Raw genomic sequence first — 13,221 nt, 5'->3', positions numbered from 1 at the left:
GGTGTAAGAGTACTAGCAGGAAAATTGGCAGCTGCCATCAAGAATATTAAAGTGTGCTTACCCTTGGGCTCAGGGATTCCCCTTCTAGTAGTGTGTCCCTAGAAACCATTAAGTCACAACACTAATGTGTAGTGAGCAGTTTCTCGGTACCGGGCACCTCTTCTTAGATCTTGGTGTTAGTCACATGTGTTCATCAGAAGCAGCTTAGAGACTTGACTTCATAAAGTATGTTCTGTATAGTGATACAGTCGTTAAGATGATGATGCAGATTCATGTTTACTGACTTTCTAAAGCATGTTCTCAGCATAGTGAGTGATTCACTGTCCAGGTTAGTTCACTAGTATACACTACATGGTTCTGTGTGGGTAGGTAGAGCCCTGAAATGCTGTGTGTTAAAATGTTAATTCTATCCTGTGGGATAAGTACCCTCCCGTTTCTGAATTATAAGTATTATTATTTTTTTTAAAAGGAAACTTAGCTCAGGCAAATGGGAGGAATGACTGACAAATACCCCTTATCTTTTGGGGCTGGGGAAATTGTCATCAGACAGGCCCCCGACTCAGCCTGCCCTTTACCTCTCTGCAGCAAAGCAGTGGAGAGTCTCACCAAAGGGGGAGGTTCTGAAGTCCAGCGCGTGAAAGAAGATGCGAGGAGGAAGGTGCAGCAGGTTGAAGACCTCCTGACGGAAAGGATACATCTTCTAGAAGAAGTAAGTCTGGAGATGCTGTGGTCAGGCCTGGGGCGTGTGTGGTGGCCTCCTGTCTCCATGAGCATCACCTTTCTGCAGCAGTTACTGGGTGTCCTTTGGGTCTGTCCTCATGTAGGCACTCTGCCCCTGTAATTTACCTGGTTGTCTCCTTCCTGTGAGGACCCTGAGGTACAGAGAGAAGTACTAACTGGCCCAGGTGGTTGCCGAGCCCCACTGAAGGAGTTAGCCCTGAGCAAGCCTGCACTCAGATTGCTGCTGCTCGGCTATTGCCTGCCCGCCCGGCTCTTGTCCTCTCGCCAGCCTCGGTCCAGGATCTTGGAGAACTGAGTGGCTGCTCTTCTCTAGTGGACACCACAGCTTCCTGTGCTCTTCCTTCTGTCAGCAGCTGCTGTGACCCGCTAAACATCTGCCTCTGGTTGGGACAACAGACAGTGTTTCTCTATTTTAAGCTGGCATTAGAAAAACAGTTTGAGTAGCCCTTTCCTGAAGTGCTTGGATCCAGAAGTAGTTTAGACTTGCGATTATTATTATTATTGTTGTTATTATTGAACGTTTTTGCATAACTAATGAGATGTCTTAGGGATGGGCTCCAAGACTAGACACAGAACTCACTTATATTTCACGTATGCATTGTATATGTAATTAGGGAATTTTGCGCAATATTTTAACATGGCTGTGTTTGACTACAACCCATCACATGAGGTCAGGTGTTAAATTTTCTATTTTTGACATGTTGATAATCAGAAAGTTTTATATTTCGAGCCTTTCAGAATTTAGATTGGGCTGATCTATATATTAATAATTATTATGATATTTATTTATTTTTGAGGCATGATCTGGTAGGTAGAGATTTTGCTCTCAAACTTGCAATCCTCCTGTTTTAGCTTCTCAAATACTATAATTATATGCACATACTACTGTCTAAGCATTTCTTTTGCTGTAAAAGATACCATGATCACAACTCTTGGTTTTTTGAGACATGGTTTCTTTGTAGCTTTGGAGCCTTTGGAACCTGTCCTGGAAATAGCTCTTGTAGATCAAGCTGGCCTCAAACTCACAGAGATCCTTCTGCCTCTGCCTCTGCCTCTGCCTCTGCCTCTGCCTCTGCCTCTGCCTCTGCCTCTGCCTCTGCCTCTGCCTCTGCCTCTGCCTCTGCCTCTGCCTCTGCCTTTGCCTCTGCCTCTGCCTCCCCAGTGCTGGGATTAAAGGCATGCACCACTACCACCCAGCTTGACCACAAAATCTCTTATAAAAGAAAACATTTGATTGGGACTGGTTTTCAGTTTAGAGGTTTAGTCCATTATCATCATAGCAGGAAGCATGGAAGAATGAAAGCGGACATGGTGCTGGAGAGGTAGTTGAGGGCTATACATCTGGAAAGGCAGGTAGAGAGAGATCCTGGGCCTGGCTTGAATATTTGAAACTTCAAAGCTCCCCCCAGTATATGGCTTCTTCTAGTGATACCATACCAAATCCTACAACCCCTATTGATGGAGAAAATGATGATCTGTCTATGTGTTACTCTCATTGGTTAATAAAGAAACTGCCGTGGCCCATTTTAGAGGCCAGCCCTCAGGTGGGTGGAGTAGACAGAACACAAGGCTGGGAGGAAGTGAGGCAATCGCCATGCCTCTCCTCTCTGGGGCAGATATGATGAAACTGACCCAAGATGGACGTAGGCTAGAATCCTACTTCCTGGTAAGTCACCACCTCTTGGTGCTACACACATTAACAGAAATGGGTTAACCAAGATGTGAGAATTAGCCAGAATAGGCTTGAGATAATGGGCCAGACAGTGTTTAAATGAATACCATTTGTGTGTTGTTATTTTGGGGCATAAGCTAGCCAGGATATCAGGAGCCAGGTGGCAGGAACGCAGCCTGCAGCTCCTTCTATACCCCATCTCCCAATTGTGCCTTTCCTGGTTACCAAGCATTTAGATCTGTGAACATATAGTATTGCAGTGTTGGGGGTGGGGCATTTTTATTCAAGTCACCACAACCACCACCCACCACACCCTTAATCAAGACACTTGAGAAAGTTGTCACCTCTTGATGCAGCACTTGTTTGTCCCATGAGTACTTCCCAGTGCTCCTGCTTTGTAGCTTGCTGCATTTATCCCATTGGGTGAAGCATTTGCCTGTTCTGTGTTGAACACAGAAGCACCAGCTTGCAGCACTGGCTGCAGTAACAAGAACACATACTAAGCTCTGAGACCTCCCCACAGGTAGAGTTCCCCTGCTAAACCTCACGTGTGTACTTAGATATCCTTTTAAGAAACCTATGTGCTAACTACTTCCATTTCTCCCTTTCTCTCTTTTTCTCTTTTTTTAAACATACTGAAACATTAGGCCCAGAGTGGCCAGGTCATTTGCTGAAGGTCACACAGATGGTAAAGATCAGGTGATCTGGCCACATTTTAGGCTCTAACATTCTGTTGTCTCGGTCCACAACACTTTAGGGTTAGGTCAAGATCAAATGTGATATAAGACTTCTTGCTTCAGAGCCTGGCATTTAGTAGACACTCAGCAAACAACAGGCATCGTTGTTTGCTGCCTAAGAAATATGGAGTGACAGACAAGCCTCTTAAACAGATAGTTAGTGGAAAGGGCGGAGAAGAGAGGCCAGGCTTTAGCTTCTGGGTGCCAGGTGTTGGCAGTCTCCCAGCAGCTCGTTGATGGAATGTTAGGTTTCTTGTCTTCTGGAATAAGAACCAGGGCTCAGAGCTTGAATGGCTGTCCAAAGTCACACAGCAAGTATCATAGGAGAGCTGCACTTTGAACCCACGTCTATTTGGCTTTTATGTTTGCGGTGTGATCTTGAGGCAGTGGTCTTTGTGGGTGGAGAGTCAGGCCTGTTCCAGGTCACTTGCGTGCGCACCAGAGCCTTCCCCCAACAGACACATGGTGTAAATGATTTAGAAGATAATTTCCATGGTGGCTTCTCTGAGCACTCAGGAAAAGCATAGAGCTCTTCACCACTTAAATCACCTTGGAGATACAGAAATGCATTTTAGAAATGTGTAGTCATTATCTTAAAAAGAAATAGTGGGGGGCTGTTGGCTGTGGGATGAATTTGCATGGAGATTAGGGTGACTCTGGGACTTATGCATGTTTTAGTATTGAGAAGCGCATTTCTTCTTGTTCTCATTGAAGCTGTAAATATTGATCTGATTTTTCAAAACCAAAAGTACAGTTCTTGTAGAGTTGACTCTTTTCCATTGGAAGTGCCCATTACTCTTCTGATACAAGAGGGAAAAATGGTTTGCAAATATATTTATTACGCATTCTTTCCATGTATAGTAAGTACATTCAGGGAGGGGAAATGTGCCGGAGAAAAAGTCATAAATATTTATATTTTAATCCAATTTCCTTTCAAAATGTTCCCAATTGTATTGAAAAATTGCATCAAATGCATTTTATTTAACTGTAGGATGTGAAAGCCGCCCAAGCAGAACTGGAGAAGGCCTTTGCAGAGACAGAAACAGAGAAGGCGTTTCGTCTCAGCTTGGAAAGCAAGCTCTCTGAGATGAAGAAGATGCAGGAGCAGGACCTGGAGTTGACTCTGGCTCTGGAAGACAAGGACAGGTCTGGATCTGCTCCCTGGGAAGCTCAGGTCTCATCATCTGGAGAGGGAGAGAACCTAGCCTTCCTCTCCCTCCTATCTGTCATTGTTCTTCTCTAGAGTGGACTACCTTCCTGGAGTGTAGTTAACACAGCAAGATAGAAGACTGGGCATGAGAGAAACAGGAACAAGATAGTAGTGGGCGAGAGGCGGTCAGTAGACAAGTTCATGTTAGAAAGGGGCGCTGAGACCCTAAGTCTAGTGTTTAGCTTGGCTGCAGCTTCCTGGTAGACAAAAGGAAAAGTAGCCCTATAGACCTGAGATTCGTATTACCCATGAGGTAAAACAAGCCTGGATTCAGGGGAAAGCCAGTTTTGCTTGGCCCTAGCAGAGGGAAAGTGCTCTGGTGGTTCTTTCTACAAGGAGCAGTAAGTGGTGATGTCCCCACAATGAGTGCTAGTGAATTTTGTGTTATCCATTTCTCATCATGGATTTTAATGTTGACTACAGGCTGAAATTAAGCGGCGTTATACAACAAAGAGCACTGTAGATCAAATACAGAGTTCTTCAGTGCGTTGAGAATAAAATGTGTGGTGTTGGGTCAGGGAAATGGATGGGCAGTAGGGCTGTTAGGCCCACTCTAATGACCAGTCTATCCTGCAGCCAAACTTTTGACAAAACCTGTGAAGAAGAAGTTGAAATTTCCTTCTGACATTTTGATTGTCTTATTTGTTGTGTCTAAGTGGAAGGGAGGTAGCGTTAAGACAGTGGAGACAGGCCGGGCAGTGGTGGCGCACGCCTTTAATCCTAGCACTTAGGAGGCAGAGGCAGACAGATCTCTGTGAGTTCGAGACCAGCCTGGTCTACAAGAGCTAGTTCCAGGGCAGCCTCCAAAACCACAGAGAAACCCTGTCTCGAAAAACCAAAAAAAAAAAAAAAAAAAAAAAAAAAGACAGTGGAGACACACTGATACCACAGGTGCTGAAGAGCCACACCTATCTGGAATTGGATGAGACTGTTCCTGAGTGAATTGTCTCCAGAGGGTTCTGCCTGTGGTTTCTTTTCTCAGCCACTCAGTGCCCTGTGGAATGGTGTGTCCCACCACATTATTTAGCTAGTTAAAGCCCAGGCTGGCACAGACTCACTGTGTGGCAGAGGCTGTCTTTGAACTCCTGATGTCCCTACCACCCCCTCCCCATGTGCAGAGAATTTACAGGGTATGTCAGCCTGCCTAGCTGTTTAGGTTTTTGTGCCAAGTGCTGTTTGCCTTTACTTCTGACTCAGTGCCACCCTGCTATTTACCTAAATATCAAAATACTGAGGTCTGCAACTTCGTTTTCAGTTTGGCCTTGGGAAATCAGCAGAGCACATCTTCTGGGATTCTTTCCTTGAGAGGACTGAGTCAGTGGTCCTGTGGTCCACTGTGAGGGAGCCTGTGGTCATGGTCACCATATTTCAGTACCCTCTCACATCAGGTATTCATAGGACAGTATTTATTGTGATCACTGGAACCTTTTTTAGGTTCCTTTTCAGTTCTTTTATTTTTGGCTCATCGTTTAAAGTATTTTTTTTAATTTTAGTTTTGGGCCTTTAGAACTTAATGCTTCTTCAGAGTAGATTACAGGGTAGGAAGCTAAAACCATGGGCAATTCATATCTGACAGCTACTTGTGATGATGTTGAATCCTGTCCTTGTGCCTTCTTTCCCAGTTCATCAGCTCCAATAATTTCCACAATTATTTCAAATTGTTTTACTATTGTCTTTTGCAAAGGCTGAATCTCCTGGCCTGTATATATTTCTAGTGATTTCATTAAGGCACCTAGCCTCTGGTCCTCATTCTGCATTTGTGATTCCAAGGTCTGAAATTTCTCCTTTAAAGATAACATCTCATACTTGGACATTACTTGAATGGCATGCAGATTGCCATCCTGGAGAGATAGATACTCTATCGGCTAACTTAATCATAACTTTTTAACAAATTTTGATTGTCAAAATTCAATAGAAGGAATTCTTTCAAATAACTTCTTAGTACCCGCAGATATGGATTCAATTTTGCCTGTTAAATTAATGTTATCCTTATAAACAGTAATATTTTTTTCAGGTAATTTTTGATGGTATTAATCCAGTCAACTAGCTGTTCATTATTAGTCTGTAAAGACTGTACCATTCTTAAAAGTGCAATATTCCTTGTTAATGATAGAATATGGAGAAAACTGAGTCCCAATACCCAATAAATTGAAGTATCACAATAACCATATAAGCCTCATATAATACAATCCATAGCATTAGAAAAAAGTTACTAAAAGTTTCAATATTAATGCAGTCTGCCATATTGATCTGGTAAACTGTAATCTTTATTGTTCAGCAGATGTCGTGATTGCAGAGTTGCGACTTGAAGCAATGCAACCGGTGGCGACAGGAATGGTGGCTTTAGTTTCCACCTTGGTGATGGTTAAATACTGAGAAGTATGCTTTGCTTGACAAATTAAAAGCAATTAAATCAATTCCATATACAAAGCAAGAAGACTAGAACTCATGGGAAGGGATCAGAAACTGGAAGCTGTACAACTCGCCACTAGGCGAGGAATCGTGCTGGGGAACACAGCAGTCATACGTGCACTTGGGAAACTTCCATGTTGCCACATGCGGTAAACTCCACTACGGTGGGGGTTCTAAAAAATGGCTTAGGTAAAAGCAAGCCAAGCGGGCAGGGTTGGGAGACTGTCTGGGCCCTGGACCAGCTAGGCCTTTAGGCTGTCTACCCAGTATGCATAGAGTCTGAATCCACATGGGCACCAAATGAAGAAGGAAGCTAAAAAGAAATCCCACACTAGCTCAGAATTGAGAAATAGTCATTTATTTAGGGGTAGACACAAAAATAAGAATCCTCTGCTTGAACGAAGATCAGAAACTGAATCCCGCAGCCGGAAAATAGGCCAGACACATGCTCTACTTTGGCATAAATAGTGTAAGAGACGGGTGGGTAACCAGTGGCGGTAAGACTTCCTACAGCAGTTAGCACAGTGCAGTATTTTTATGAAAGAGTCCACATTCACATATTTTACTACTGACTATTGCTGCAACTGGCTGCTTTTTAAATTTTACTCTGTCTGATTTATCAATTAAACTCTAACACAGATATGTAAGTATTGGGGTGAAGGTGCACACCAAGTGAAGGCTGAATACAGTCAGGATTGTCTCAGTTCATGAATGCCTATTTAACATGAGAGGCTTCTCTTGAACCCTTCACAATGAATTTGTAAACAGTAACGAGAAACCACTGTTTGACCCATCTAGTCCTGATCCTTCTCTTCCTGCCTTCCACTCTATCCACCTAGCCAACTAGATAAGCTTTGGTTTTGGCAATGCAAGTCCTGCTTACAACTTTAATCCCTGCTATGTGGAACAGAAGATACACGGAAATATCTGTTGAATAAAGGGCATCATCATCCAATAGAACCAATGAAATAACTGCTAAACATGTCAGGACCCTCACAAGAATCTGTCCCATAATTTCCTGCAAAGTTTTTTTTTTCCTCCTCCTTTCTTCCTAGTCTCCAGTATTAAGAATTTTCCTTTCTCCCCCTATGGCTACTCAGACATTCTGCCCTAGCCTAATCCATTCCATAGGCTCCTTACCCCCAATTGAACTTATACAATTTATTAGTTCTCCAAGAAAGATAAGCCCATATGCCTTCTAAGGACTTCCTACCAATCAACAAGGAAAGAGATCATGGAATACAACAATGACTTATATAGAATTTCTAGATGTGGTAGTTCTTCACTGTTCATGAATGCTACCTAGCCAAGGAAGTCAGCAAAACAAACGAAAACCACATTCTCTTCCTGACAACATGGTCAAGAAAAACTGAATCGCAAAGGGATAGATGGGGATAGTAACTCATTTTCTGCACCAAAGTCCAGATACAACACTTCTATTTCACAGACCAAATAGGAAGAGAGGGCCAACTTCTGACCTCCATGCATTTATGCACACATACACCAAAATTAAAATTTAAAAAATACCTCTAAGCGATGAGCAATCTGCATGCTATTCAAGTAATGTCCAAGTATGAGATGTTATCTTTAAAGGAGAAATTTCAGACCTTGGAATCACAAATGCAGAATGAGGACCAGAGGCTAGGTGCCTTAATGAAATCACTAGAAATATATACAGGCTAGGAGATTCAGCCTTTGCAAAAGACAATAGTAAAACAATTTGAAATAATTGTGGAAATTATTGGAGCTGATGAACTGGGAAAGAAGGCACAAGGACAGGATTCAACATCATCACAAGTAGCTGTCAGATATGAATTGCCCATGGTTTTAGCTTCCTACCCTGTAATCTACTCTGAAGAAGCATCTAGTTCTAAAGGCCCAAAAGGATCCAAAGAAGGTAGATGGATACCTATAGAAATGAATGATCTAAAAGAAATTAAGCAGGATGGTGTAACTTGTTTGCATTCTGTATTTGTTAGGGAGATGATAAAGACATGGTCTTCTAGCATTAAAGCAACACCACATGATTGGATTCGATTTGTTTCAGCAGTCATAGAAGATGGGCCTCAATTAATGTTTAGAATTTATTTCAGAGAAGAGGCAAAAATTTTGGAACAACAGGGAAAAGCAAAAGGCCTTGAGCATTCCCAAGATCAAATTCCTGGTTGAAGGCCCTTATGCTGACCCACAGGTTCAGGCTCTTTAAGATGAACAAATCTTGTCCCTATGCCATTAGAGCAGCCTTAAATGCTTGGGACAGGATTCAAGAACTAGAAAAAACAATAATTGAATCATATACCAGGGTTAAATAGGGCCAGAGAGAACCCTTTACTGACTTTTTACAAAGATTAAATAAGGCTGTACAAATAGGAGTAACAGACCCAGATGCTACATGAGTACTTATTGAATCTCTAGCTTTTGAAAATGCCAACTTAGAATGCAAAAAGATACCTGGGCCTTTAAAGGTTAGATGAGCACCTATGGATGAATGGATCCTGCATACAATGAACATTGAGACATTTGATTATAATACTGAATCTTGGGTAGGAGAAGCAATATCCAAAGAAATGAGGAGACATCAAAATTCCAAATTATGGTAGAATAAGGCACCTGAGAAGGGATTGTAGACAAGGAATTCCTAGGAATGGCAAGAATAGGAGGACTCAGCCTTCAGATATATGTAGAAGGTGTGGCAAAGGCCAACATTGGACCAATGAATGCAGATCAACAAAAGGCAGACAAGGCAACTCAATACCATCGGGAAACTCCTTGAGGGGCCCCTCGCAGACCCCCAAGTCAAAAATGGCCCAGACATTCCCAGTTACTATGAAGAACATGTCTCACCAGGAAAATTAAAAAATCCAGAGCCTTCTGTAAAAGACATACTGCTCTAGATAATGGCATACACTGGAGGATAAGTCAAAAATTCCAATGGGAAATAGGAAGCATATATTCTGACAGACTTCTATAAATGATCAAAGACTAAAGCTAAGAGTGTGTATAAATGGCATTGTAATTGTTGGTTTGATAGACACAGGAGCAGATGTGAATATCATTATTCCAGAATCTTGGCATGCAAATTGGCCTCTTCAAAAGGCAGATATTCAATTACTAGGAATTGGAACCATATCTCAAGTTAAACAAAGCACAAGATAGGTTGACTGTATTGGGCCAGAAGATCAAAGAAGGAAGCTGATGCCATATGTGGCTAATATTGCAGTAAATTTATGGGGTCATGACCTGCTGCAGCAATGGAATACCCAGATTAACATTCTTGCCATCCTAAGAGCTCATAATTCTGGGAAGGATATTATAAGTTTAGGCTGTACAAGAACATAAAGCAACTAACAAACCTTTAGAGGTACCAACAGTCCTACTTTTAAAATGGTTAACTAAGAAGCCTATATGGCTTAAGCAGTAGCCTCTAGCTGAAGAAAATTGCAGGCTTTAGAACAGCTGGTACAATATGGTATAAGATGTTCACCATATTGAAGAAATCAACCAGCCCTTGGAATTCTCCTGTATTTGTTGTAAGAAAGAAATCTGGTAAATGGAGAATGAAGAAATCGATCAATTATTCATTGGAAGCATATTGCATGCCTCAGAATTTCATAAAAAATATTATGTCAATAGCAAAGGTTTAAAGAAAGAGTTTTCTATTACATGACAACAAGCTAAGGAGATTATAAAGAGATGCCCTACTTGCTATTTCTGTAACCAACCACTGGTACCTGCAGGGACTAACCCAAAGGGCATTCAAAGGAATAAAATCTGGCAGATGGATGTGTTCTACTTTGAAGAATTTGGAAAATTAAAATATGTACACCACACCATTGATACTGATTCAGATTTTCAGTGGGTAACTGCTTTAAGCTCAGAAAAGTCTGCTTCAGTAATCACACATTTATTAGAAGTTATGGCCATCATGGGTATATCTGCACAAATAAACACAATGGAAGTCAGGAGATGTGCTACGTTGGGGAAGGGGTTTTGTTCTTGTTTCCACAGGAGAAGAAAAACTATGGATAACATCAAAATTAATAAAGATTCAGTTTGAAAACGAGAAACCTCTTGAAAAGGAGAAATGACAGCTCCTCCACAATTGTGACAGTTATACAGATGATAAAGAAACCTCATAAGGGTTGGGGCAGGGTTCTGTTCTTGTCTTTGCAGGAAAATCCTAATCTTCAAAAATTCAAAACACCCTGGATGTTTGAATGTTGACACATGGAAAAATAACTATCCAATAAGGATCATCAAGAAAAACAAATATGACTCATAAATACAGGTGATAAAACATATACATGTATATATGTCTGTATATATATGTATATATATATACACACACATACATATACATATACGTGTGTGTGTGTGTGTGTGTGTGTGTGTGTGTGTGAATATATAGAGCTGGCTTTGGAGTTGGACACTAGCTCTGTCCCTCTCTGAATCCAAGCATGTTGTTAAAATAAAAATTCAGAGTTTCTGTCTCATGTCAGGAGCCATGATATGGGACAGAAAGAAAAATGAATTTAGAAAAAAATTTACTTTTCTTCATATTTTTTTTGTCTCTATTGTACTTTTTATTGAATATATATGTCTGTGTATGTCTATATAAATAATGTTTAAGTTTTCCACAATGAACAATGAATTTTCCTGCAGTAATCTTTGAAGTTTTCATAAAGAAGATGGGGCCCCAGAACAACAACTCCACCTGGTTGATATGACATCATGATGCTCATAGTGCTACTACAAAACCTGTTTTGGAGACCAGCTGCTCAGTGATGTGGGAGTGTCATATATCAATCTGTTGCTTTCATTGGTTAATTAATAAAGAAACTGCTTGGCCTGATAGGTTAGAACATAGGTGGGTGGAGTAAACAGAACAGAATGAACATAGTGGACAATGAAGACTACTGAGAACTCAAGAACAATGGCAATGGGTTTTTGATCCTACTGCACGTACTGGCTTTGTGGGAGCCTAGGCAGTTTGGATGCTCACCTTACTAGACCTGGATGGAGGTGGGTGGTCCTTGGACTTCCCACAGGGCAGGGAACCCTGATTGCTCTTTGGGCTGACGAGGGAGGGGGACTTGACTGGGGGAGGGAAATAGGAGGCGGTGGCGGGGAAGAGACAGAAATCTTTAAAAATAAATAAACAAACAAATAAATAAAAATATTGGAACTTAAACATCATTTTACTTTCATAGGATCCCATAGAAAGAACATTGCCCCCATGACAGCTAGAAGTAATTCTAGAAGATGATGTCCCTTCTCCCAACAATGTTTATCCTCAGGGTTAGGGACATCATTTAGGGGTTGATTATAATTAATATAGAATTGGGTTTTGGGGGTAAAATTTATAGGCTGAGGAATTTCTTTGAACAAAAGAAGGGAAAATTGGATGGTATAATAGATTAGTATGAGCTTACTCCCACTAATAATAATAGTGAGTAATAGAGTGCATACTTGTGAGTTATTATTTATAGGCAATTACATTGGCATAGATTATTGTATATTGATACACAGTAAAATTATATTGAATATTGTATGCATGTATGCTTCCACCTCTGCTTAAAATATTTTTATATATTTATATATATTTATCATATTGCAGTGTACATTTCTACCTCTGATCAAGATACTTATACATTGTTTACATGTTGAGGTCATTGCCCTTATTTGTTGCACAGTTGTTTATTGTATAAAATTCTAATATGAAATCTTAGTCTTTAAGTTATATAGGTATTAAGAATTATAGATCAATAGTCATCTATGTTTGTCATACTTATAGTTAGACTAATCAGGTTCTTCAGATACATAGAGATTATATTCTACATAGATAATCTTCAACCACTTTAAAGATCTGTAGAATATGGCATTTAAATGATTTAAGGTTCTGTTGAAGTGAGACCCGATTGGTCCTGGCAGCACCAATCTATTCCTGAGAGAGTGTTGAGCACTGAAGACACTCCACTTGGAGGTTGTTTTCTTCTTGGCAAAACTGGCCCTTGGTCAAAGAAATGTCCATGCCTCAACCACTGACAAGGTATATGGTATCCAGAAATGAATAAGCAGGACTGTCAAATCTTACCAAGACAGGGTAAGACGGTTTTGAAAAAATTCCTGCCTCTGAAAATGGTCTCTCATTTATTCTAGGCCTTAGCCAAAGTTGGTTGCTTCAATGTTGCAAATGAGATTTTGGGTGATTGCCCAGGTAGCGGGTCGTGTCTGTCATTTGTTGCACATTTTGAAAATTGCTTGATTGTACTTCCTGCTTACTCAAGTAACATTATTTTTCTTCTCAGATATTTGATGGGGTTGAAGACTAGATAGTTGCACTTACTTTTCTCTCATGACTTGGCCAAGTTATTTATTATACAAGATTTAAACTAGTTAGGATAATATAATAATTGAATGTACTTGTTCTTATTGTATATAATTTTGTA

At 40.8% G+C, this 13,221-nt stretch overlaps 1 protein-coding gene across 1 annotated transcript in view; it reads left to right on the top strand.

Moving 5' to 3' along the window:
* LOC142834255 (CDK5 regulatory subunit-associated protein 2-like) overlaps positions 1 to 13,221 on the top strand; it is a 75,132-nt gene that overhangs the window by 31,303 nt on the left and 30,608 nt on the right. The window contains exons 4-5 of the mRNA XM_075946541.1: positions 586 to 709; positions 4,142 to 4,296. Of these exons, the coding sequence (XP_075802656.1) occupies positions 586 to 709; positions 4,142 to 4,296 (279 nt within the window). The remainder of the gene's footprint in view (positions 1 to 585; positions 710 to 4,141; positions 4,297 to 13,221) is intronic.

The sequence above is a fragment of the Microtus pennsylvanicus genome, chromosome 13, assembly GCF_037038515.1.
Source record: "Microtus pennsylvanicus isolate mMicPen1 chromosome 13, mMicPen1.hap1, whole genome shotgun sequence".
Lineage (NCBI taxonomy): Eukaryota > Metazoa > Chordata > Mammalia > Rodentia > Cricetidae > Microtus > Microtus pennsylvanicus.
This window is presented reverse-complemented; position numbering and strand designations above follow the sequence as displayed.